At 51.5% G+C, this 23997-nt stretch overlaps 2 protein-coding genes across 5 annotated transcripts; both read left to right on the forward strand.

Moving 5' to 3' along the window:
* Window positions 1-121: 121 nt before the first annotated feature.
* KIRREL2 (kirre like nephrin family adhesion molecule 2) lies at window positions 122-10847 on the forward strand. Of its 3 annotated transcripts, none has more exons than XM_037138455.2 (16): window positions 122-232; window positions 1772-3059; window positions 3303-3452; window positions 3990-4139; window positions 4302-4462; window positions 5036-5186; window positions 5463-5568; window positions 5673-5821; window positions 6077-6204; window positions 6295-6427; window positions 6676-6776; window positions 6934-7153; window positions 7613-7720; window positions 8078-8181; window positions 8496-8561; window positions 9698-10847. In XM_037138455.2, the coding sequence occupies exons 2-16, from the start codon at window positions 3008-3010 to the stop codon at window positions 10031-10033; spliced, it is 2115 nt and encodes a 704-aa protein (XP_036994350.2). In that variant the 5' UTR covers window positions 122-232; window positions 1772-3007; the 3' UTR covers window positions 10034-10847. The 3 variants fall into 3 exon arrangements, with proteins under 3 accessions (XP_036994350.2, XP_036994352.2, XP_036994351.2); XM_037138457.2 differs by lacking the exon at window positions 3303-3452 and adding an exon at window positions 3572-3594 and having other exon boundaries at window positions 123-232; window positions 1772-1954; XM_037138456.2 differs by lacking the exon at window positions 122-232 and having other exon boundaries at window positions 240-3059.
* A 1921-nt stretch (window positions 10848-12768) lies between these two features.
* Window positions 12769-21497, forward strand: APLP1 (amyloid beta precursor like protein 1). Of its 2 annotated transcripts, none has more exons than XM_037138453.2 (17): window positions 12769-13022; window positions 13885-14028; window positions 14627-14759; window positions 14968-15080; window positions 15314-15447; window positions 15557-15741; window positions 16188-16318; window positions 16706-16780; window positions 17657-17815; window positions 17894-18022; window positions 18868-18967; window positions 19745-19852; window positions 20108-20134; window positions 20318-20388; window positions 20625-20687; window positions 20827-20970; window positions 21063-21497. In XM_037138453.2, the coding sequence occupies exons 1-17, from the start codon at window positions 12876-12878 to the stop codon at window positions 21159-21161; spliced, it is 1962 nt and encodes a 653-aa protein (XP_036994348.1). In that variant the 5' UTR covers window positions 12769-12875; the 3' UTR covers window positions 21162-21497. The 2 variants fall into 2 exon arrangements, with proteins under 2 accessions (XP_036994348.1, XP_036994349.1); XM_037138454.2 differs by having other exon boundaries at window positions 20111-20134.
* The last annotated feature ends 2500 nt before the right edge of the window (window positions 21498-23997 follow it).

Raw genomic sequence — 23997 nt, forward strand, 5'->3', positions numbered from 1 at the left:
TGTCCAGGAGGCTCCTCCAGGCCCAGCCGGAACATAAAATCCCCTGTCAGCACATGCCAGGCATACTCTTTGGTGCCTCCCAGCCCCTGTGACCCCAAGGGCCTGGCTTAGGCCAGGATGAGGAGGTTCAGGTCAGACCCAGGCAGTCCCAGCTCAGCATGAGGAGGAGAGAGCTGGGCCTGACATGGTGCTAGGACTCCCCAGATCTTCCCTGCCCTGGTATACAAACTTGGTAAGCCCTTTCCTGCCTTGAGTATGCATTACCTCCCAAATGACATCAGAGATGTCTGCTGGGGAGTGTGCAAGAATGTGCATGAGAGACTGGGAGATGTCTTTGTGCATGTGTGTGTAAAGTGCATGTGAGTGAGTATGAGTGTGAGTGTGGAGAAGGTGAGAGTGAATTGTGATCTGTGAAAGTATGTGCAGAGTGTATGAATGTACGTAAGTGAGTAGGGTGTAAGTGTGCAGGGGACAGAGCAATCAGAGTGGGTGGAAGTGTAAGATAGAGTCTAAGACCATGAGCACTAAGTGTGGGTATAACAATGAGCCCAGGTAGGAACCCCTTGTCAAAGGTCTTGTGAGTTCTCATTCACAAAAATTCCCCATCTCTCCCTGTCTCTTTGTCTATCTCTCTCCCGGTGGATACCTTGATTTATCCTTTTATTTTTCTGCATCTTTTTGAGTCTCTCCTCTCAGTCTCAGTGCCTTTCTCTCTTCCTCTCTCATTAGGTGGTTATATCTCAGTCAACCTTTAACTATGTCATTGCCTCTCTCTCTCCATACACACACACATAGACACACACACACTCCTCTATATAGATATATAGATACATTTCTGTTTTTCTGTCTTTTTGTCTCATTCTCATCTCTGTCTTCCTACCCCATCCCATGCTCTCTCTCACACACCAGGAGCCCAATAAGTATTTGTTCTCAGTTCCCTTTGACTACATCTCTTTCCTTTATTTCTCCTGATTGTTGCATCTTTGGATTTTATAACCATATGCTGGTTGACCTGCCCTCCCCACCCCAGTGTGTTCATACACACTCACATAGGATAAGCTTTTTCTGCCTGCTTATCTCCTGCAGGAATTGATCTCCTCTGCCATGACGCTCTTTCTGGTCCTCCTCCAGGAACAAAATGAGGCATCTGGCCTGAGCCCCGACAGCTCCATCTCTGATGCTCCCTCTAATCTTTCTTCTTCTCTCCCATTATTGACTCCTTGCACTCCATCTTCCACTTTAGTTGTTTTCCTTCTCTGGATGCTCCTGGGACTTCAGGCTCTCTTCTTTCCATGCCTGTGGCCCCAAAGAGCCAGGAAAGGAAAGTGATATCAGGTGTCCAGAAAAAGAGTCTTACTACCTGACTTCCTCCCCAAGCCTCGGGAGTGCTGGCTCCAAGCTCACCTTATTTCAAAATCCAGGTGTTGGATCCACAAAAGAGAAGCCAGGAGTTCAGGTACCCAGGCCATGAATTCTAGGCAGACAAGGACCCACCCCTCTCAGACTCAGGAGGCCAGGCCTGCAGCCCCTTCTTCCAAAATTCCCAAGAATTCAGGTCTCCATTACCTCCTCCCCAGCCGCTTCTCCCCCCCCCACCCCCCGCCCTCCCGTCAAACTAAGGGCAGATGTTCACTGTTGATTTTCAAATCCTCCTTCTGGGCCTGTGTGGGGGGTTGAAAGAGAGATTGGTGCTTAAATCCACTGACTCTAAGACTTAAGACCAGATCTTCTGACCCCCCTGTCAAACTCTCCCAACTGCATCCTGCTGCAGGCAGAGAACCTAGTTGAGCCCCCAGGTCCTCGGAAATTCGGAGCTTCTCAGTCAGCAGAGATGTGAATCCCTAGTCTTAGAATCCTGGAAGTCCAAGTCGCTGCCACTTAGGGAGGAACGCAAGAATCTGCTTTCAGGAACAATAGGAAACCTGAGTGAGGATCCCAGTCCCAGAGGGCTCAGGTATGTCAGACCCACAGTCGCCCCTCAGCCTGCTCGAGGACCTGCCCACCTGCCGGAGCAGCTGCACAGGGTATCCGCGGGCATGTAGCGTGGGAACGCCTCAGCTGGGCCGCATGTAGCAGTCAGGACAAGCTGCGAGGTTCCCAGACCCCCGGCCTGACCAGCCCCGGCACCGCCGCCTCCCAGCTGTCGCCCGGCAACCACAGCCAAGTGGGGCGAGGGACTGAGCTTTTACTGCGGGGTCTAGGGAAAGGAGGGGGTGGGGGGCCTGGATTCCTGGATCTTAGGACTTGCTATGGTTTGCTGCTGTAACTAGGAATGCAGGGGGATATGTTGAGGAGGTGTTTTGAGAGGGAAGGGCAGAACCCTCCTGTTGGGGGTCCCAGCTGCCCCAACCCAGGCACCCCGGCGCCCTCTTCCTGACCCCCAGGCTCTGAGGAGCCCCAGGCCCCGCCTCTCCCAGGCGCGGAAACTAGCAAGGCCCCAGGGGTTCCCATTTATAGCTAGGTTTCCACTCAGCGCGGTCCCTCCAGGACTTGGGCTGAGCAAGTTTCTTCCACTCCCTCCTTTTCAACCCCGTAGCCCCGCAACCCTGGCAGGGTGCAGGTATCCAACCCAGCCTAGACCCCTTCCTTCGATCCAGGTGTTCCGGCTCCCAGATCCCAGTTGGGCTGGGGCTCCAGCCCAAGGGGAGAACTCCGCCCTACTTTCTCGGATTCGTTTTGGCCTCGACCCTGGGGCTTTCTTCCTGTAAAGGGGGCGGGTCGCGGGGGCACAAGGAGCGCCGGGGCGGGGCGAATGGGATCCGACCCTCCTAGTCTCTCAGAGACTGAGCGCACGGACCTCGCCGGCGCTTCAGAATTCGAGCCAGCGGCCGAGCAGACTTAGGAACTCCAGGCCAGGGACAGAGGGGAGGTCCTAGCTTGGGGTGAAGAGTCGGTTGCGAAGGGGTTTCCAGGCCGGAGTGGCTGGAGGTGTGCTTTCGAGGAAGCAGTTGGCGGGGAAGTCAGTGCGACAGCAAGTCAACTGGATCTTGGGGGACACACAGTCAGGATGCTGGTTCCCGCCCTCTTCGTCCTCTTCTTCTGCTTCAGAGGGCGTGCAGGTACCGCGAGGGGCGGGAGAGACGGTAAATAATGGGAGAGGATTGTTTGCTAGTTGCTGCTTCAGTGGGGTGAATTGGGCTGAGGACTCGGTCGGTCTTCTGGGTCTGAGGGAGGAGAAATCTGGGAGCCTGGGCTTCTGGGTCTGAGGGTAGCAGAGTTTGGGGACTGAAGTCCTGGGTTCTGAATGAGGGAGCTCTTGAGTACGTTAAACTCAGCTTTGTTCCCCCCTCTCATTCTCCTAGGCCTGTCGCCCCACTTCCTGCAACAGCCAGAGGACTTGGTGGTACTGCTAGGGGATGAGGCCCGGTTGCCCTGTGTCCTGGGCACATACTCGGGGCTGGTTCAATGGACTAAGGATGGGCTGGCTCTAGGGGGTGAAAGGGACCTGCCAGGTGAGAGGGACAAGGGAATGGAGACTGTTCTCTCCATTCAGGAAGGGGCTGGCTCTTGGCTCCAGGGTGGAGATGCTGGATTTAGGCTATAATTGAAGCTTCTATTTTGACATTTTCAGGTTTGGGAAATTAATGGTCTCAGGTAAACATTTGGGTGTCCTGAATTTTTAGTTTATACTTTGAGGGTGACCCATAGGGTTTGAAGATCTTTTTTTATTGTAAAATATTACAAAAATGCAGAAAAGCACATAAAACATAAATGGAAGATCTGCCCAATAACCATAAACCCAAGTAACCACCACCTAGGCCCAGAAGCCCTTCTTATTCCTTCCCCCTATTATTCTCATTCCCTCTTTCCCCAGGGGTAGCATCTAATCTGACTCTTGTGGTGATTGTTTTCTGGCTTTTTTCTAAATTTATCACCCCCCAATTTAAGTGACTCTGGATTGGGAGAGGCTTATGTCCCCATCCCTGTCCCAGCACCCACTTCTGGTGTGATTCAGAACCATGGTGTGACTGCCTCTTCCTTCATGCCAGGGTGGTCTAGGTACTGGATATCAGGGAATGCAGCCAGCGGCCAGCACGACCTCCACATTAGGCCTGTGGAGCTAGAGGATCAAGCATCATATGAATGTCAGGCGACACAGGCAGGCCTCCGCTCTCGACCAGCCCAACTGCATGTGCTGGGTGAGGATCCAGCCCACTCTTCTCCCTAGGAGTGCCCAGAAGGACAGCCAGTCCTAGCTGGGATTATCAGAGTCCATGGAGCACATAGGAGTGGTTGGCTAGAGCTGGGACGATCAGGGTCTCTGGCCCAGGATTCAGCTCTGACCCCAGATCTACCCACAGTGCCCCCAGAAGCCCCTCATGTGTTGGGAGGCCCCTCCGTGTCTCTGGTTGCTGGGGTTCCTGCAAATCTGACCTGTCGGAGCCATGGGGATGCCCACCCCACCCCTGAGCTGCTGTGGTTTCGAGATGGGGTCCAGCTGGATGGGGCCACCTTCAAACAGGTCAGATGCAAGCCCCTGTGCCAGCCCTTGCCCATTCAGGGAAATGTGGGGATTCGCTCAGACCACTGGCTCATCCAGAGGAGAAAAGGGCATGGGAGGGCAGGGGTTCAAAGTTGGGACCCTTGGTGTATAATTAAGGGTGACGACTCTAGGTCCAGATTACCTGGCTCAGTCACTCATTAGTTGATTAGTTTTCTTATCTGTACAGTGAGGATAATAGCAGTATGCACCTTAGCCCTGGCTGGTGTGGCTCAGTGGATTGAGCACCAGACTGCGAAGCAAAGGGGTTGCCTTTTCCAGTCCCAGTCAGGGCACATGCCTGGGTTACCAGCCAGGTCCCCGGTAGGGGGCGTGTGACAGGCAACCACACATTGGTGTTTCTCTCCCTTTTTTCCCCTCTCTCTAAACATAAATAAATAAAATAAAAAACAAAAATAAAGATAGCAGTATGCACCTCATAGGGTAATTGTATTGAACAAAGCAATGCTTCTAATTACCTAGAAAAGAGCCTGACATACAGTAAGCACTATATAAGAGGTAGATGTAATCATCGTTATTATTCATAACCTCTAGACCCTACTGAAGGAAGGGACAACTGGGTCAGTGGAGAGCATCTTATCCTTGACCCCTTCCAGCCATGATGAAGGAGCCACCTTGGTCTGCCGGGCCCGAAGCCAGGCCCTGCCTGCAGGAAAGGACACAGCTATCACACTGAGCCTGCAATGTAAGTGTAGTTGGACACTGGGCCCTGAGCCTGAGGTCCTTAATGAAATAGTGGGCTGGGATCTCAACTTCAGGGTATGAGGGAGGAGTGAGCTGTGGACCTCTGGGTTCTGAGGGAATATGAAACTGGAGACCTGCCTGGACTCCCAGCTCAAAGGGAAGAGGAAACTGGGGATCCACGATCCTAGGGTGGAGAGGCTGGGAATTTGACTCCCAGGTCATCAATGGAGATGTTCCGGGTCCTGGACCACCGCTGATTATTGACCCACCTCCACAGATCCCCCAGTGGTGACTCTGTCTGCAGAACCACAGACTGTGCAGGAGGGAGAGAAGGTTACTTTCCTATGCCAGGCCAGGGCTCAGCCTCCTGTCACGGGCTATCGGTGAGGATGAAGATTACTTTGTGCTGGGGAGGGGCTGGGGCTGGGACATGAATAGGTGTGCCTGGGGAGCAGAGATAGCACTAACAGCCCCACCACCTCCACAGGTGGGCAAAGGGGGGTTCCCCAGTGCTGGGGGCCCAAGGGCCAATGTTGGAGGTGGTGGCAGATGCTTCATTCCTAACTGTGCCAGTGTCATGTGAAGTCAGCAACACTGTGGGTAGCGCCAACCGCAGCACCGCACTGGATGTACAGTGTGAGCCTGGGCGTGTCGTGGATGTGGGCAGTAGGACCTGCTGAAAAGGGCTGAGGGCTAGACTGGGGAGTGGCTGCCATGGGCTGAGGAAGGAGGTGGGGAGGGCATAGGATGTAGGAAGAGTTTATGCCATAGTGGAGGGAGGGCATTGTGGAATGGGGGCCTAGACTTGGGTCCTTGAGGGTGCCATTTCTGAGTGGCTGATCCCAGGTCAGAAGTTGCAGCCCCACCCAGGCATGTGACCCTTTCCTCCAGTTGGGCCTATTCTGCTGGCAAAGCCGGAGTCCACGTCTGTAGACCTGGGGGAAGATGCTTTGTTTAGCTGTTCTTGGCGTGGGAACCCGCTCCCACGGGTAACCTGGACCCACCGTGGGGGCACACAGGTAACATCATATCGGGGGCTAGTGATGGTGGCAGGCAGTGGATGGGGCTTTCTCACAAGTTTCTGCCCCTGACGCCCCTTCATATCCTAGGTACTGGGCTCCGGGCCCACACTACGTATTCCTTCGGTGGGGCTGGAGGATGCAGGCGACTACGTGTGCAGGGCTGAGCCAGGGCTCTCAGGTCTAGGGGGCGGCGTTGCAGAGGCTAGGCTGACTGTGAACGGTGAGAAAGCAGTGCTTCCTAGAGGACTAGGCAGGTCCCGGGGCAAGGATGGGCAAAGGGAGCTAAGTCTAATGGAGTGGGTGGAGGTTGGGCCTGGGGGTACTAGTGGGACCTAGTGAAGCGAGCCTCTGGGGATCGGGGATCCGAGTTTGTGAGGGGCCTGGCCTGGTTGGTTGGGGTTAGTGAGCAGTCGCCTTTGAGTGGGAGGATGGCCCTCTCTTCTGATTGGTCCACAATCTCCAAACCAGCTCCCCCTATAGTGACCGCCTTGCACTCAGCACCAGCCTTCCTGAGGGGTTCTGCTCGCCTCCGGTGTCTAGTCTTCGCCTCCCCTGCCCCAGAAGCCGTGGTAAGAAAACATCCCTGCTTTCATGACCCAACCAGCCGTGGTCCCTGATCTCCCAGCCAGACTCCCAAAACTGTGTAACTACCTCTGACTTTCCAGAAACTCTGCTCCTCTCTCTCCATCCCCAGTCTCCTCTGACCTCCTTCTTTTGTACCCCAAGGTTTGGTCTTGGGATGAGGGCTTCCTGGAGAACGGGTCACAGGGTCGGTTCCTGGTGGAGACGTTTCCAGCCCCAGAGGGCCGAGTTGGACAGGGTCCAGGCCTGATCTCTGTGCTACACATTTCGGGAACTCAGGAGTCTGACTTTAGCAAGGGCTTCAACTGCAGTGCCCATAACCGGTTGGGTGAGGGAAGTACCCTGGTCACCCTGAGCCGTAGAGGTAAGACCCAGAGACTGAAGACCTCCCAAAATTTGAGGACTTCAAACCCCTAAAATGCCACAGTCTGCAAAAAAATGCCCTCCAAATTCAGAGACCCCCAAACCTTATGAGCCTCAAAACTATGAATCCCTTGAATCCGGAAACCTCCCCCAAAATAGTTCCCTCAAATATAGAATGCTAAACTGAGATATCTCACATTCGGGTGCCCCAAAGAAGGGAATGTTAAAACCCTTCAAATCCTAAGACTCCCTAAAGCCAAAGAGTTTACTGTGAAACCCCAATTTTATGAGCCCTTTAGCCCAGAGACCCCAAGTTTGGGTATTACAAACCTTGGATACCCCCAAACTTGAAGACTTTTTGAATCCAGAGACCCCAACTCAAGCCCTGAGTCCCCCATTCCCCAGTTCCTCCCTGGTCTTCTGTTCAGCCTCCTCAAATCATCCCCTCTTCTCCTTGCAGACTTGCCACTGCCTACTATGCAGATTGTGACTGGAGTGGCCTCCTTGGCCATGACTCTCCTTATGGTCATCACTGGTGTGGCCCTCTGCTGCTGGTGCCAAGGCAAGGGTCAGTACCCAAGCCCTATCCCAGCACCACCCACCATACACACACACACACACACACGCCCTCACCCTGCTCACTGACAGGCCTGGCCTTGGGACCTGGCACCAGTACTGCCTCTCTAGCCCCTGTTGGAGCTTGACTCATGTTCAGGCCCTGGTTCCTCCCCAAAGCCCTAACTCTACTTCCTCAAGGTCACACTTCTTGCCCTCCTAGACCAGGGCTCTCATTGGTTTCTGGTCTCCTAACCTGATCCCCCCAGTCCTCTCTTTCCTGCTCATTGGTCTCCACAAACTGTGACCCGGCCCCTTCACTTACCTCTGCCTCTTTCCCTCCACCCCCACTCACTGTCCTTGGCCTCAGCCTCTTTCTTCAAGCAAAAGAACCTGGTGCAAATCCCAGGCAGCAGCCATGGTTCCAGTTTGCAGGGCCCTGAGGAAGAGGGGACAGGCAGCAGTGAGGACCAGGTAAGAATCTGGGGTCCCCGGACCGAACCATGCCTCTAGACCCAAATAGTAACCCAGTCCCAAATCTGGCACCTAAACTCAAGATGGGCCCTATTCCCAACATTGAACCCAGACCCAAAAGCCCCCTAAATCCAAATATGCCCCTGACCAACTTATTCTCTAGACCTAATATGTCCCCAGGGCCCTTTCTTTCCCTGAGTCTAAACCCTAGCTCCCTCCTGCTTGGCCTCTACTTTCCAGTTGAGGGTCCCTGGGATCAGGCACTAGGGCAGGATTCTTTGAGCACCCCCATCTCACTAAGCACCCTTCCCCAGGGCCCCATCATGCACACAGACCACACTGACCTGGTTCTGGATGAAGAGGGGGCTTTGGAGACCAAGGTGAGTATTGAAAGGGGCAGGGCTCCCTTCTCTGTGCCTACAATTCTCTCCATGCATCTGTCCTTTCCTTTTTAACTCTTTTAGCTGAAGAGCAGGGACAGAGCCCCCTCTGCTTTCTTCCTCCTGCCTCCTGTATTGTTTCACCTTCCTTCACAGCCTCAGTTTGCATATTCGCTGACTCTGCCCATATATCTGTTCTAGCCTTGGCCTCCATCTTGAGCCCCAGATCAGGGTTCACTTTTCCTGTGCTTTCCCCATCATAGTCATGTTTTCGGCCTCCTGGATGCCTCCCCCTGGTTACCTCCCCCAGGACCCTTACATCTCTGCAGTCCTGCCCCACCTTTAGGGTCCCTTCTCTCTCTCTGCTGTACCTAGAACACACTATTCTATTTTCTTGGCTTGAAACACTGCTACCTTCCTTCCCATACCTACCTAATTCTCTCCGTCAATTCCTCTTGTCTTAGCTCAGATATTTCTTGTTCTAGAAAACCCATGCTTCCCTCCTCACATCCCTGATCATTCTGTCCATGTTTCACCTGTCACAGCCAGAAACACTCTAATCTGGGCTTCTCCATCACAGCCCCATCACTGTGCTGATACTGCCCCCATCAAAGCCACATTAATCTTGCCTGTGCTTCCCCATAGAGCCCCATTATCATAGTCCCAGCTACTCTGCCTGTACTTCCCCCAATACAGCCCTAACCCCTCTGGGTTCTGTCTGGTAATCTGCCATTTCCCCGTTGGACTGGTATCTCCATGAGGACAAGTCCAGTTCTGTCCAGCAGCAACATAGGGCATGATACAAAATCAAAGCCATGGGGCTCTTGGGCAGATGTATGAGTACATATCTTGGCCTTAATCTCTCTCTTGCTCCTTCTGCATCTCCTTCCACACCACCACCTCTTGGAAGGGCTATATCCCTGTCTCTGCCTTTTTCTGCCCATTTCCTTCTGTCCCTTTGTCTTCTATCACTATTTTTCTGCCTTTGTCTTCCTACCAGTCTACATATCTGTCTCTTTGTCTCTGTCTGCTCCTGTTTCTGTCTTTTGCCTTTCCCTAGGTCTGGCTTGATCTCCATCAGGGGCCTTCACCCCTTTATACCCTCGCATATTCACAGACCTCATTTTTCCCTCCAGGACCCAACCAACAGTTACTACAAGGTCCAAAGAGTCAGTGTGAGCCTGAGCCTTGGTAAAGCCCCTGGAGGAGGCCTCTTCCTGCCACCACCCTCCCCCCTTGGACCTTTGGGTACACCTCCTTTCTATGACTTCAGTTCACACCTGGACATGCCTCCCCCCTGCAGACTGTATAGAGCCCAGGCAGGTTATCTCACCACACCCCATTCTCAAGCTTTTACCAGCTACATCAAACCCACATCCTTTGGACCCCCAGATCTGGCTCCCGGGTCTCCTCCTTTCCCATATGCTGCCTTCCCCACACCTAGCCACTTACGTCTCCAGACTCATGTGTAACATCTCTCCAATTGAAATTTTGGGATATTCAACTTGCCATAATTAATTGTCCTGATTTCTGAAGAACCAGAACAAATTAGTGACCTTACTCCTCCAGAACTAAACATTGAGGGGAGGGAAGATCATTACTATTGCCTGGGTCATTGATGACAGTTTGCTCAGCCAAAGGGGATGCCCCAAATGGGGCAAGATGGCCACTATGTCCATCTAGTCCCCTGTGTAAAAGAGATTCAAGATGCCAAATGGCCCCTTTAAAGAGGAATAGAAGCAACAAACAACAAATGCTGGAGAGGTTGTGGGGAAAAGGGGTCCTTAGTTCACTGTTGGTGGGATTGCAGACTGGTACAACCATTATGGAAAACAGTATGAAATGTTCTCAGAAAAATAAAAATCGACCTGCCTTTTGACCCAGCAATTCCACTGCTAGGATTATATCCTAAGAATCCTAAAACATCAATTTCAAAGAACCTATGCACCACAATGTTCATAGCGGCACAATTTACAATAGCCAAGAGTTGGAAGCAACCTAGGTGCCCATCAGTAAATGAATGGATTGAAAAATTGTGATACATATACACAATGGAATTCTATGCAGCAGAGAGAAAGAAGGAGCTCCTACCCTTTGCAACAACATGGATGGAACTGAAAAGCATTATGCTGAGTGAAATAGGCCAGGTGTTGAAAGACAAATACCATATTATCTCACCTTTAACAGGAAGCTAAACAACAAAACAAACAAGCAAGCAGAAAAAAACAAAGACACTGAAATAGAGAACAAGGGGACAGTGACCAGAGGGGAGAGGGAAGGGAATTTAAGGGGAAAAAAGGGGAGGGATTTGGAAGAACAAATAGGAAGGACACAGGGATGAGAACTAAGGGGGGTGAAAATGGGAGGGAGGTGGGGAGCACGGGGCGGGGGGAGGCTGGGATGGGAGAAATAGACAAAAAACTGTACTTGAAAAATAACTAAATAAATTTTTTTTTAAAAAGAGGAATAGAGACAGGGTATGATGGGATTTAGAGGCAGATATGGAAGTTGGCAGGCAGACACTGAAAGAAGATATTTGCATAAGAAAAAAGGTAACATAGGGCAGATTAAGATGGAAGCCAGACCAGGCCCTGTCCTGGCTTTCCCTGATGTGCACTTTGCTTGGCCAATGGAAGTGAAGCCAAGATAGCAGTTCACTCCTCGGGAACCCAAGATAGAAACCATCTTGATTCCTTCCACATTCCTTAAAGGCCTTGGAAGAATTGGGTCCAAGGAGTAAGGACAGGGTAATATCTGTCACTGGAGGGGGTAGGAATGGAATCTGGGGATAAGAAAATATGTTTAGTTTTAAAAATTAAAATTTGTGTTCAGGATTCCCTTGGCATTATTACCCTCTGTCAAGAAAGGGATCCAACGGGCCCAAGAACCAAAGGATCATGGTTCGATTCCCAGTCAGGGCATATGCCTGGGTTGCCGGCTAGTTCCTAGCAGGGGACGCACGAGAGGCAACCACACCTTGATATTTCCCTCCCTCTCTCCTTCCCTTCTCCTCTAAAGATAAATAAAATCTTAAAAAAAAAAAGAGAAAGGGATCCATCAAGCCTCCCCCAAGGCCCTTCCTCTACCCTAGGCTATGAAGTGGCTGTAGGAGCAAAACCAGGGGCTCCCCCAAGCCCCTAGTTATCCATTTAGCACTCCAGGCTATTTTGATACGTGGGGACATGACACAAACATACATGCATAGATGCACACACATGACAGAGAGAGGATGGGGTGAGGAAATAGAAATTCCCTGGTCCTTGGAGCAAAGATGGAGGTCTAGACCCTTGTTCAGAGGTCCTGGGCACCTGACTTGGGTCATCATTTAAAAAGGGGTCTGGGAGGGAGAGGGTGGTTAGAGGTGGAACAGGGTCTAAGGAGGATAAATGGTCGTGGAAAACACAATAAAAATTAAATGTTAAAAAAAGAGAGAGGGAGGCCTGGGATCCCTAATGGGTAGTTCTGGGGTTAAGAGTGTTGTCTGGAAACTCCAAGGTTGTGGGTGTGATCCACAGTCAGGGCACATACAGGAATCAACCAATGAATGCACACATAAGTGGAACAGCAAATCAATGTTTCTCTCCTCCTCCTCGCTCTCTAAAAATCAATAATTTTTAAAAAATTTTTAAAGAAAAGTGGAGGAGAGGCTGGGCACTTTGAATCATGGATCCTTGAGCTAGGAATTAAAGTTCCAGACACCCGAGACCTTTGGGAAGCAGAACAGCAGGCCTGGGACTCAGGGTCTTAGGCGGAAAGGGCTAGGAGCTTTGTCTCTGGTCTTGAGAGTCTGGGCCCAGACTTTCTGGATCTGAGGAAGAAGACTGGGTCGCAACTGCTTTCTTCTTGATTGGGGAAATTTCGGAGGCCTGTATTCTTGGCAACTCAAGAGAAGAATTTGTTCTGGCAGAGTGGGGGGGTGGTTCTCCAATGCTGACAATCCCTGGAAGAGAGGGAAGCAGATCTATGAGTTGTCTGGGCCCGAGGGTAGGACACAAAATCCATAACCGAGGAGCCCGTGATCTACACTCCTGGACAGGTCCTTGCTTGGGGTGGGATACCTGGAATCTTAGGAGGGCGGGGCTTGATGCTATCTCCCACGGGGGAGCTCCGGAGCTGCTAGACCGAGCGCTGAGCTGCCAAGCTATTGTCCTGGCCGGGAAGGCGGGGCCGGCGTGGGGCGGGGCTGGCGGCGCCAGCGCAGCCCCGGGACTGTGGGAGGCGGCGGTGGTGGTGGCGCTGGGAGCTTCTGTCACCGCTGGGGCAGGGCAGGGCAGGGCGGGAGTGTAGGGGACGTGAGGGCGCGAGAACCCAGACATGGGGCGCGCAGGCCCCGCCACTCGAAGTCTGGGTCGCCGCCGGGGCCTGCCGCCGCTGCTGCTGTTGCTGCCACTATTGCTGCTGATTCTGCGCGCGCAGCTCGCCGTCGGGAGCCTGGCCGGTGGGAGCCAAGGCGCTGCCGAGGTGAGGCCCGGCCAGGTCCTTGGGGATGGGGGGGAAAGGGCGGGACCCGGCCTCCGGACCCTGATGCAGACATGTCCAGAGATGAAAGCGCAGTCTTTTCATCCAGGCGGCCAGCTCCCAGGCTCCCCTAACAGAACGAGGCATTCACGAACCCAAGAGTCTAGGCCCCAGCTTGCCATCATGTGTCGTCCCAGCCTGCTCCTGCCTCCCTCAAACCCTCTTGACCTAAGGGACTTAGCCCTAGCCCCTTCCCACCTGAACATAGGACCCACTAAGCAGTAAGACATTTAGATCCAAGAACAGGGGTCCCTTTGCATCCTCTGAACCCATATGAGGGCCCCGCAGCCTCCTATGACCCAGGAGTCTAGGCTTCTAGCCACCGCTCCCTTGACTCGGGAGGTAGCTCTCCTGCCCTCAAGGGCCTTAGCGTCCAGGTCTGCAGGGCCCTGAAGCCAGGCCACGTCTGTCATCTTTGCACCCAAGAATGGGAGCCAAAGCTGGAGATGGAGGGAGGAGGGGCTAGAACCCTAAGGTTCAGATCGCCTCCCGAGCGATTCAGGTTTAACCCCTTCCGGCTCAAGTGCGGCTGCGCCAGGGTGCAGGTGGAGCTTCTCTCCTCCACAAAAAGGCTGTGAGAATCCTGGGGGACTCGAGTCGTTATAGCAACAGGGGAGCTGGGGCACCCAGTCCAGTAGGAGCTGTATCCCAGGAAACCGTACCTCTACCGAGGAGGGTGCGCTGTGCTTGGGGGAGGGGGCTAAATCTGAGGTTTTAACATCTGGGTCCTAGGGAGCATAGCACCAAGGGATCAGCCTACCAACGTTCCTCGGGCCCCCACTGACCCTTTCGCCCACACACGCAGGCCCCCGGATCGGCACAGGTGGCTGGACTATGCGGGCACCTAACCCTTCATCGGGACCTGCGCACTGGCCGCTGGGAACCAGACGCTCAGCGCTCGCGACGCTGTCTCCCGGACCATCAACGGGTGCTCGAGTACTGCAGACAGGTGGGCGGGACCTACTGAGAGGGTCGTGAAAGCTACTCCAATATGTGGGGTAGTTGCCCTAGGGAAGCTAGACTTTCGAAAGGTCGGGAAACCAGGGGTCTAAGAAGGCTGGGAAGCTGGGGTCGTGGTCGGAAGGGAAGCAGAGCCCAATGAGAGTGGAAAGCTAGGAGGTGTGGCTATGAAAAGGAAGGGAAGGGGCACTTACTGAGAGGCAAAACAGGGAAAGAGGCGAGGCTTAGAAGTTGGTAGAATCCACGGAGAAATGAACCTGATTGGGGAAGGGGGCCGAGGTGACTAGAAGAGCGGTGGGCTTGGCAGAATTGAGTTTATGGGCATAATGGAGGGACCTTTGTAAAGAAACTGGCCAGACAAAGGGGAGGGGCCTAAGGAAGGTGGGGCTTTTAAGGGAGAGTTACTAGGGGGTGTGGCCAGTGGTCATACTAGTCTTAGATTTCTAAGACCGGTTCTGTGGAGAAGCAGGACCTGAAGAGGAGAATTCCTTATGAACACTGGAGCCTTGAAAAAGGACATGGCCAACAGAGAAGCGCGGCTGGTAGGGGCGGGGCAGTGGGTTGATCGCTCCACCTGGTGTCCCCAGATGTACCCGGAGCTGCAGATTGCACGTGTGGAACGGGCAACACAGGCCATCCCCATGGAGCGCTGGTGCGGGGGTGCCCGGGGTGGCCGCTGTGCCCACTCTCACCATCAGGTTGTGCCTTTCCGCTGCCTGCGTGAGTCATAGGCTGGGGGAGGGAAATGAGGGTGGGGTTCCCTGAGGTGGAGAGATTCTGGGCCCTGGTCTAAAGGCTCACATTAGGGAATTAGATGCCTGGGTCCTGAGTGGTGCAGAGAATCCTTTGAAATTAAAAAATCTGGATTCTGAGGAGGGTGAGGTTAGTGGCTGTGGAAGGGTCTCACTCTGGTTTCCCCATTCCCCAGCGGGTGAATTCGTGAGTGAGGCCCTGTTGGTACCTGAAGGCTGCCGGTTCTTGCACCAGGAGCGCATGGACCAGTGTGAGAGTTCAACCCAGAGGCATCAGGAAGCACAGGAGGTCAGGACCCTGGCCCATCCATTCTCACCCCTCAAAACCCAGGAGTTTAGTCCCTTAATACCCCCTCTTTCAGAACCCAAGTGTCTGGATCTCAGCCCCCTTTTCCAATCAGGACAGAACCAGGAATCCAGGCTCCCAGCCCCATCAGCCTTCAAGAGTCAGGCATCCAGGCCCCTCCTTTACCCTCTCTTATCCCACAATTCTGCATCTGGACCCACTCACTCTTCCCACAGGCCTGCAGCTCCCAGGGCCTCATCCTGCATGGCTCGGGCATGCTTTTGCCCTGTGGCATGGATCGGTTCCGAGGCGTGGAGTATGTGTGCTGCCCCCCTCCAGTGACCACTGACCCATCTGAGACAGAAATTGGGTGAGTGGGAGGGAATCTCCATGCCCATCCCAAGGCTCCTGAGGCAGGAAGTGGAAGCCTAGGAGCCTGGACCCGTGTTCTCATTGCCTTGGGTCTTCTAATTCCTCAGTGACCCCTCCACCCGGTCCTGGCCCCTGGGAGGCAGAGTAGAGGGGGATGAGGACAAGAAAGAGGAGGAATCCTTCCTACAGCCGGTAGATGATTACTTTGTGGAGCCCCTACAGGCTGAAGAGGAAGGCGAGGAGGAAAGAGTCCCGCCTTCAAGTTCCCATCCCTCTGCAGTGGTCAGCAAAGGTGAGGCCCTTTATGAATCCTTAGTTTCCTCCACCCTAGAGAGAGGATGATTTGGGGAGCCTTAGGATAGGAACATCTTTGGGAGGGACCTATGGGGGAGAGATCTGACTGCGGGGAATGGAAGGGATGAGAGCAGTTTGGGATAAAGTAGAGGTGGAAGGTCTGGCTTGTGGAGAATGAAAAGGGTGGTTTGGGGGTACCTGGAAGTGGAGGAGCCATTTGGTAGGTCCTAAGGATTATTTTGTATTGGAGAATGGCATAATGGATTTCTAAGCTTTTCAAGGATAGGCCCAGTCCAGAACTACATTTCCCATAAAGTTAAGCAGCAGTTACGACTAAACCACACATGGTGGTTTCCAGTGCACTCTAGAAAATGTAGTTCTCTGGGTAGAAAAGGTGACCTGGAGATGGCCTTCAGCCTGATCCCCTGATTCCTGGCATGGCAGTGACTCCTACCCCAAGGCCCACAGATGGTGTGGATGTGTACTTTGGTATGCCTGGAGAAATCAGTGAGCATGAGAGTTTCCTGCGGGCCAAGATGGACCTGGAGGAGCGAAGGATGCGCCAGATTAATGAGGTGATGATACTGAGGGTCCTAGGATCCTCCACAAAGTAGAGCTCCATAAATACCAAGAAATTTCACAGGGACAAGTGGAATTATCTCCAAAGGCTCTCCAAAGTCTCCCCAAGCCCCTATCAACCCCTAGCTCTCAACTGCATCACCCCTACAATAACCAGGGATTTCTAACCCATAGAATCCCATTGAGATGCCACCAGATTCTAAGGAAATTCTAGTGCATGGTACTCTTCCATCTTAAATTTCTTCTGAGTATTCTCTCTTGGGAATCCAAGAACCAGTGGGACTTAAGGGATCTGGAGCCTCCAAAGTTACAAAGAAGGATTGGGGACCTCACTGGGTGGAGCAGAGTGGATTCTAGAATCCTGAAATTGTCTCCGCCCCCAGGTGATGCGTGAATGGGCCATGGCAGACAACCAGTCCAAGAATTTGCCTAAAGCTGACAGACAGGCCCTGAATGAGGTAGGACAACCTGCAGCTGGCCCTACTCACTACCTGTCCACTACCTGGGGCACATCCAGTCTTAAGCTAGGCTCAGGCCTTGTCCCAGTCTCATCCAGTTCCACCCCTTCCTACTTACATCAGCCTCTCTTGCCCCACCCCCACATTTAGCTCCTCTCCTCTTGGCCTAACTCAAACCTGACATTGTTGTCCTCCTCAGATTGGCCATGTTTTGCCCTGTCTTAACTTGATTCTTACCTCTGAGAATTGGCTCTGGAGGCCTCTCCCAAGCTGGTCCCCCTGCAGATACAGTGAGGTCATTTTCAGCCTCTCTTTGATGCACTCCTGTCCATTAGGCCATACCCCTGACTTTGGTCCTTCTCCTCTAATCTCACTTTTACTCAATCTGTCCTCTGTAGGCCCAGCCTCATGTTTTTCCATCCCACCTCTCTCACCCTTACTTTAGTGCAGCCCTACCCTCTATAATCCCCACTTAAGTTAGCCCATTCCCTGAGTTTTGCTTCTCCCTCATCCCCACCCGCCTTAGTCTCATTTGGGCAGTCTGTCTCCAGTTTGCCCTTCCCAGGCCTAGAGCTCTACCTTTACTACAATACTTCCTTTCACCTTAACACAGGCCAGCTCTGTTCCTAGATTGTTCCTACAGAATACAGTGTATACCACCAGCTTGGCTCCTAGTAGGTCTGGTATCTGCCCTGGATCCCCACCCCTTTCAGTCAGTGTCCTATGATCTAGTCACACCCCCAAGCTGACTCTGCCCAGACCTAGACCCACTGCACCCACCCTGTTTGGCCCTACAGCCCTGCCTTTCCAGAATGCCATGGACCCAGGCTTTCACCCATCTTCACCTCTCCTGATCTTGCGTCCACCCCTTGATAGCACTTCCAGTCCATTCTGCAGACGCTGGAGGAACAGGTGTCTGGTGAGCGACAGCGCCTGGTGGAGACCCATGCCACCCGAGTCATTGCCCTTATCAACGACCAGCGCCGGGCTGCCTTGGAAGGTTTCCTGGCAGCACTGCAGGGAGATCCGCCTCAGGTGTGGGAGCTGTGGGGGCAGAGGGCAGAGGTTGAAAAGGGCTGGGGCAGGCCTAAGCAGCCTTCATTCCTTCCACAGCCAGAGCGTGTCCTGCTGGCCCTGCGGCGCTACCTGCGTGCAGAGCAGAAGGAGCAAAGGCACACTCTGCGACACTACCAGCATGTAGCTGCCATGGAGCCTGAGAAGGCCCAGCAGATGAGCTTCCAGGTGCTCACATTCTTCCAGCTCTCAAATACCATTTGCTATCCCTCAGACTCTATTCTCTTGGCCCTCATACCTCAGACTCTTTTGTCTCTCATACCCTCTTTCTGTCTCTTGAACCTCCTTCCTCTCTTTGGAACCACTCTTTTGTGCCTTGGACACTTTTCACTCCCTTGGATTCCTACTTCCTGACCCTGGAACACTGCCCCCGCACCCCCCTCCTGTGTCTTTGACATCCTTCTTATTTCTCAGAACCCCCCTCCTGTGCCTTGAACTCTGTTTCTGTCCTTCAATTCTTTCTCCCTAACCCTGCTTGTTTTCCCTGGAATCCTTGTGCTATGCCTTCAGATCCTAATTCCTATTTCTTGGATGTTCTCTTCCTGAGCTCTAAGTCTAGCCCTTGAGCCATATCATCTCTACATGACACTCCAGTCCTACTTCCTTTTCTGGAACCCCTTCATACCTCACTTTCTATTCCTCAGATCCTATTTTTGCCCCTCCTAAAGCTTGCCTCCATTTCCTATCATCTATACCATATTCCTGGCACTCTATTTACCATGTCTCCTCTGCTGCACTTTCCTAGTAACTCCCCATTTCCTTATGCCTTACTTCCTTTCACAAGCCTCTCACTTCCTATCTTCTGTACATCTTTTACTTTTCTTTGTATTCTGCTTCTCCTCCTCCAATTTTCTTCTTCCTCTAGCCCAGTTCTTGGACCTCGTACCATCCTTCCTGTCAGTTCTATGTGCTAATTTCCATTGAACCCTATTGCCCTTCCTTCACCCTGCCTCAGTTTCTCTATCTCTAGCCTACACTGTCCAGTTCATCCTTCATACTCACTTCCCTTACAGGTGCAGACCCACCTTCAAGTAATTGAGGAAAGGATGAATCAGAGCCTGGGACTGCTTGACCAGAACCCACGCCTGGCTCAAGAGCTACGACCCCAGATCCGTGAGTACATATGCCCCTGCTTCCCATTCCAGGTCTCTAAGGGTAGATCCTAACTCCCAATCTTTGACTGCCCCCCCCCACCCCACACACACTTTAGTTACCTATCCCTGTGGAACAAACACCAGAACTTACTGGCTTAAATCAACCATCCTCTTTGCTCATGATCCTGGCCTGGATTCTGCTGGGTGCTTTTTCTGCTGGTCTTGGCAGTAGTCACACATGCAGTTAGCAGATCAGAGAGGGGCTGGGACTTTGGCACAACTGGGCCTCACCACCTCTCCGTGTAGACGCGGGCCTCTCTTCTCCAGGGAGTCCCTCCATGTTGTTTCTCCATCAAGGTGCCTGGACTTCCTACATTGTGGTTCGGCCACCCCCAAAATGAAAGTGGAAGCTGCCAAGTCTTAAGACATGGGTGGCCCACATTCTGTTGATTAAAGCACGTGACAAACCCAGTTCAAATCCAAGGGGAGGAGCCTACACAAAAGCACAAATACCAGAAGGTGTGACTTATCACAGCCCCAGATCTATTGTGACTTCCTCTGTGTCTCCCGCATTGAACCCTGATTCACCTGCTCTTCGAAGAGGCCATTCTCTTGCAACTTCAACCTCTATCCTCCCTGCCAGGGGTGCCTCTAGGCAGCTCGCCTTTCCCAGATCATCCTTATGACTACCCCCAATCACTTTACTATTTAGATGTCATCCATTTATCCAGTTTGGGGTTTTTTGCGGAGTCCCTATGCTCAGGACCTCAACTACCTTTCTGCATGTTCCCCTCAGAGGAACTCCTCCACTCTGAACACCTGAGTCCCAGTGAACTGGAGGTCCCTGCTCCTGGGAGCAGCAGTGAGGACAACAGAGGGCTGCAGCCTCTGGATTCCAAGGATGGTAAGTTAACCCAAGTATACTTAACCTCAGATTTTGGGAGACAGGCCCCCATCCTAGTTTCTAATGCCCCAAAGTCTAGGAGTGTCTCAGCTATCACAGCGAGTGGGAGAGGATGGGGAGGAATGTCTAAGTTTACAGAGTCCTCTGTAGGATCCTTGATCCTTCTGCCTTGGACCCTGGGAGGGTATTCCTCCACTTTTCCTTCACTGAAGCTCTCCTCTCTTCACTGTTCCTCATGCCTCTTCTGGCTGCCAGCAGACACCCCCATGGCCCTACCAAAAGGTAAGTATCTCACAGAGTAGACCTTCACCACGAAATCTCAATGAGTCTCAAAGCCCAAAATGGAATTGAGAACCGCAAGCCTCCTGGGGTGGAGTCCGGTGCCCCTCTGATCCCTTCCTCAGGCAGGGGCAGCACCACTCTGGACTCTCAGGAATGAGCTAGGATTTGGGGGGGGGGGGGTAGGGTCCACAGAACAAGATTCTGCACTCCCTGGGAAAGAGAAGCTGTCCCCACTGGAACAGTATGAGCAGAAGGTAAGTTAGTCAGCCCTGTCGGCTCCTGAGGGAGCCCTGGGGATGGGGCTCAACTTGAAGGTCTGAAGGAGGAGGGTGCTAGGGGTTTGGATTCCTTGGCTAAGGGAAGAGGTACTGAGAACATGGGCTTCAGGATCCTAGGGAAGATGAGGGCTGGGAATTGACCTCTCTGGCACTAGGGGAGGGAGCTGCTGGGGCCCAGATACCTGGCTCTCTGACACCTCCTACTCCCACAGGTGAATGTGTCTGTTCCAAGGGGTTTTCCTTCCCATTCATCGGAGATTCAGAGAGATGAACTGGTAAGAGGAGGAATGTTTTGGGTACCAGAGTATGAATGAGGGGGAGAGTTAGAGGTCAGTGCCCAGGCTGTGACTTCCAAAGCCACACTAGGCCCTGGCAAGCCTCAGAGATGACCCCTGCCTCATCTTCTCTCTGCAGGCACCAGCTGGGACAGGGGTGTCCCGAGAGGCCGTGTCCGGTTTGCTGATCATGGGAGCAGGTGGAGGCTCCCTCATCATTCTCTCAGTGCTGCTCTTGCGCAGGAAGAAACCCTACGGGGCTATCAGCCATGGAGTGGTGGAGGTGAGAGACATAAAGACGTAATATGGGGAGGGGCTGTAATATCTGTAGTCAGGTCTCTGTGCTCCACTATCCCTCCCCTGTTCCTGTTGCAGGTGGACCCCATGCTGACCCTGGAGGAGCAGCAGCTGCGTGAACTGCAGCGTCATGGCTATGAGAATCCCACTTACCGCTTCCTGGAGGAACGACCCTGAACCAGCCCCCCTTTATCCCTTTGGCTGAATCCAGACCTTTTCCCTTCCTAGGAACCCAGAGCCCCAACTCCCAAACTGGGAAAGGGATCTTGAAAAAGTTCATTTCACACCCTTATGAGAGGGCTAGAAATTCGTATTTCCCTTTTCCAATTCCAAATCCCATCCCTAAGATATCCCCAGGTATTCCCAGCTGCTTCCCTGCTTGGGACCTCCTCACCTTAATTTATTTTGTAAGTTAATTTATTGTTCTTTAATGTGACCACCAGCTTGGTCCAGGAATTCACCCTCCCATGTGTTGCTCACTAACATCCCAATAAAGTCCTCTTTCCCACCAGGCCATCCTGCATATTTCTTGGGGAATCAGTGAGTAATTGTAGATTCTCTGCTGTGCATCCCAACCAGGGATCTTTAAATCTGGGGTTGGGGAGGGGAGCTCAGAGTCCTAGGATAGGCTCTTTGTGCCCACTCTGGAGCTTTCCTTGATGCTCAACAGAATACTTACCGGGTCCCAGGGTAAACCCAGGAGGCTGGGCTCTGGCAAGTTTCCCCTGCCTCCTACTCTCTCATACGTAATCACACACAGTATTCACCTCCAACCTATGAGTCTGGTAAGGGCCTAGGAATCTTTTTTTTAAACTATTTTATTTTATTAATTTAAATTTAATTTAATTTTAAATCTTCCCCAAAGATGCATTTATTGATTTGAGAGAGAGAAGAAGGGGGAGAGAGAGAGAGAAACGTTGATGTGAGAGAGTAACATTGACTAGTTGCCTCTCACATGTGCCAGGGACAGAATCCAGAACCTAAGTACGTGCCTGACTGTGAACTGAATCCATGACCTTTCAGTGCACAGGATAACACTCCAACCAAGGGCTTAGGAATCTTGAACCACTTTTTCTCTTTCCAAGTCTTCAATAACTTCTTGGGGAGACTATAGGAATCCCTGTGTGGTGTGGGAATTCCAGTCACATGTCCCAGAGAGGGTTATATAATATCTGCAAGTGTCTATTGGAATTTATACCCTCACATGTCCCATTTTTTGACGTGTTGTAGCTATCCCTCTATATACGTTGTTTCCTATCACAAGAGGGTTGGTATGAGGATTAAAAGTTAGTATCTACAGAGACATTAGAACTGTGCCTGCCACTTTGTAAGTATTTGTTAAATGAATTTTAAAATGGCATGGTAACAAACACTCATAGGACACTCACCCTGTGCCAGGAATTACCCTAAGGGCTTTATATGTGTTGGCACACTCATCATTACTTATACCCATGAAGTAGCTACTATGACTGTCCTCATTTATAGACAAGAAAATGGAGGCAAGGAGAAGTTATATCACTTTCTAAGTTCACCATTTAGGGAATATTGGAGCAACCTGGCTCCAACACCCATACTCTTGGCCATTTGGCTAACCTACTGTCTAATAATCTGTGGCTGTCCCACATGGTATTCAGTATGTGCACCATAAAATTCCAGTTGATACCGTTCACCTCTTGGATATTCTAGATTTGCATTTTTACCACAATTTACCAGCAGATGGCAGTAATGTGCCATGTTCTAAAGCAGCCTAACCTTTCTGAGGGATGTCTTAGGGAGAGGGGCACCCATTTCTAATTATCCCAAAGGGCCTATGAACTCACAGTGGCTCTTCATTATGTGTAATGTATGCTATATAGCATTACATACATTTTGTGTGTGTGTGTGTGTGTGTGTGTGTGTGTGTAAATGCCAGTCCAGAATACTAAATGTAGACCTGGTAGGTATTGGAAGAAAGATAACTACATGATGCAAATTGGATACAATGCCACAGCTTCATCAAAGAACCCAGTTTGCAATATCATTCTGATATACTGGTTATACCTTCAGTTATTCTTGGATAACTCTAACAAATCTATGACTAGCCCCACAAGCAGGGGAAAAACCTGCCTTTGTGGATTGACAGCTAAAGGTGAGCAACAGGCAAAGAGCAGGTAAGGAGTTCCAATTAGGTGGGATAGGAAATGAAAGCCCATTTTGCTCAGTATGCTCAGTGCCTGAATCCTTAATTGTGTTTACACTTTAATGGCAATTATTAGAATAATTAATTTAAAAATACTGTTATTATTGCCCTGGCTGGTGTAGCTCAGTGGATTGAGTGCAGGCCTGTGAACCACACAATTGTGGTTCGATTCCCAGTCAGGGCACATACCTGGGTTGCAGGCCAGTTCCCAGCAGGGGACACATGAGAGGCAACCATACATTGATATTTCTCTCCTACTCTTTCTCCTTCCCTTCCCTCTCTCGAAAAACAAATAAATAAAATATTTTTAAAAATAAAATAAAATAAAAATACTGTTATTATTGAAATTCCAGCAGGGAAAATAATTTTGCTATTGTTCATTTGATGCTCTTGTGCCCCTAAGCTATCCTTCTTTTCCCATTGAAAATGATTTGATAATTCTCTTTTTAGTAATGCAAAATTTCCTAGAGACATTTTATCATGTTAGTTGTATGTGTATTCATACATGTCAGGATATACATCCTATATAACAACAGAATCTGAGATGCCATCAGCAATAGGAAATACCATTATTTTATGTACCACAATGGGAAAAAATGCAGAAATTAAAATATGCCACATGATTGCTTGTAAGATGAATTCCAATTGAGTTCTTCTTAGAATCAATGAAATACAATATATTCTTAGGAATTCTTCATGGGTCAGTTGCCACTTTGTGAGTACTCAGAAGAACACATGTATGCTGGTACAGGACAGCCCCTGATAACCCCACCTCCCAACATTCATGCCCTTGTGTAGTGCCCCTCATCCCTCTAATTCTGGGCTTGGTTACAT

Source organism: Artibeus jamaicensis, unplaced genomic scaffold (assembly GCF_021234435.1).
Source record: "Artibeus jamaicensis isolate MK-2021 breed Jamaican fruit bat unplaced genomic scaffold, CSHL_Jam_final contig_470, whole genome shotgun sequence".
NCBI classification, from domain to species: domain Eukaryota; kingdom Metazoa; phylum Chordata; class Mammalia; order Chiroptera; family Phyllostomidae; genus Artibeus; species Artibeus jamaicensis.

Excerpts from the sequence above, each read along its gene's own strand:
- KIRREL2 (XM_037138455.2), top strand. The coding sequence starts at position 3,008 with ATGCTGGTTCCCGCCCTCTTCGTCCTCTTCTTCTGCTTCAGAGGGCGT. Across the intron at positions 5,187-5,462 it reads TATCACACTGAGCCTGCAAT|ATCCCCCAGTGGTGACTCTG; the intron begins GTAAGTGTAGTT and ends CCACCTCCACAG. Across the intron at positions 5,569-5,672 it reads CCTCCTGTCACGGGCTATCG|GTGGGCAAAGGGGGGTTCCC; the intron begins GTGAGGATGAAG and ends CCACCTCCACAG.
- APLP1 (XM_037138453.2), top strand. The coding sequence starts at position 12,876 with ATGGGGCGCGCAGGCCCCGCCACTCGAAGTCTGGGTCGCCGCCGGGGC. Across the intron at positions 15,448-15,556 it reads CCATCTGAGACAGAAATTGG|TGACCCCTCCACCCGGTCCT; the intron begins GTGAGTGGGAGG and ends CTAATTCCTCAG. Across the intron at positions 20,389-20,624 it reads TGGAACAGTATGAGCAGAAG|GTGAATGTGTCTGTTCCAAG; the intron begins GTAAGTTAGTCA and ends CTACTCCCACAG.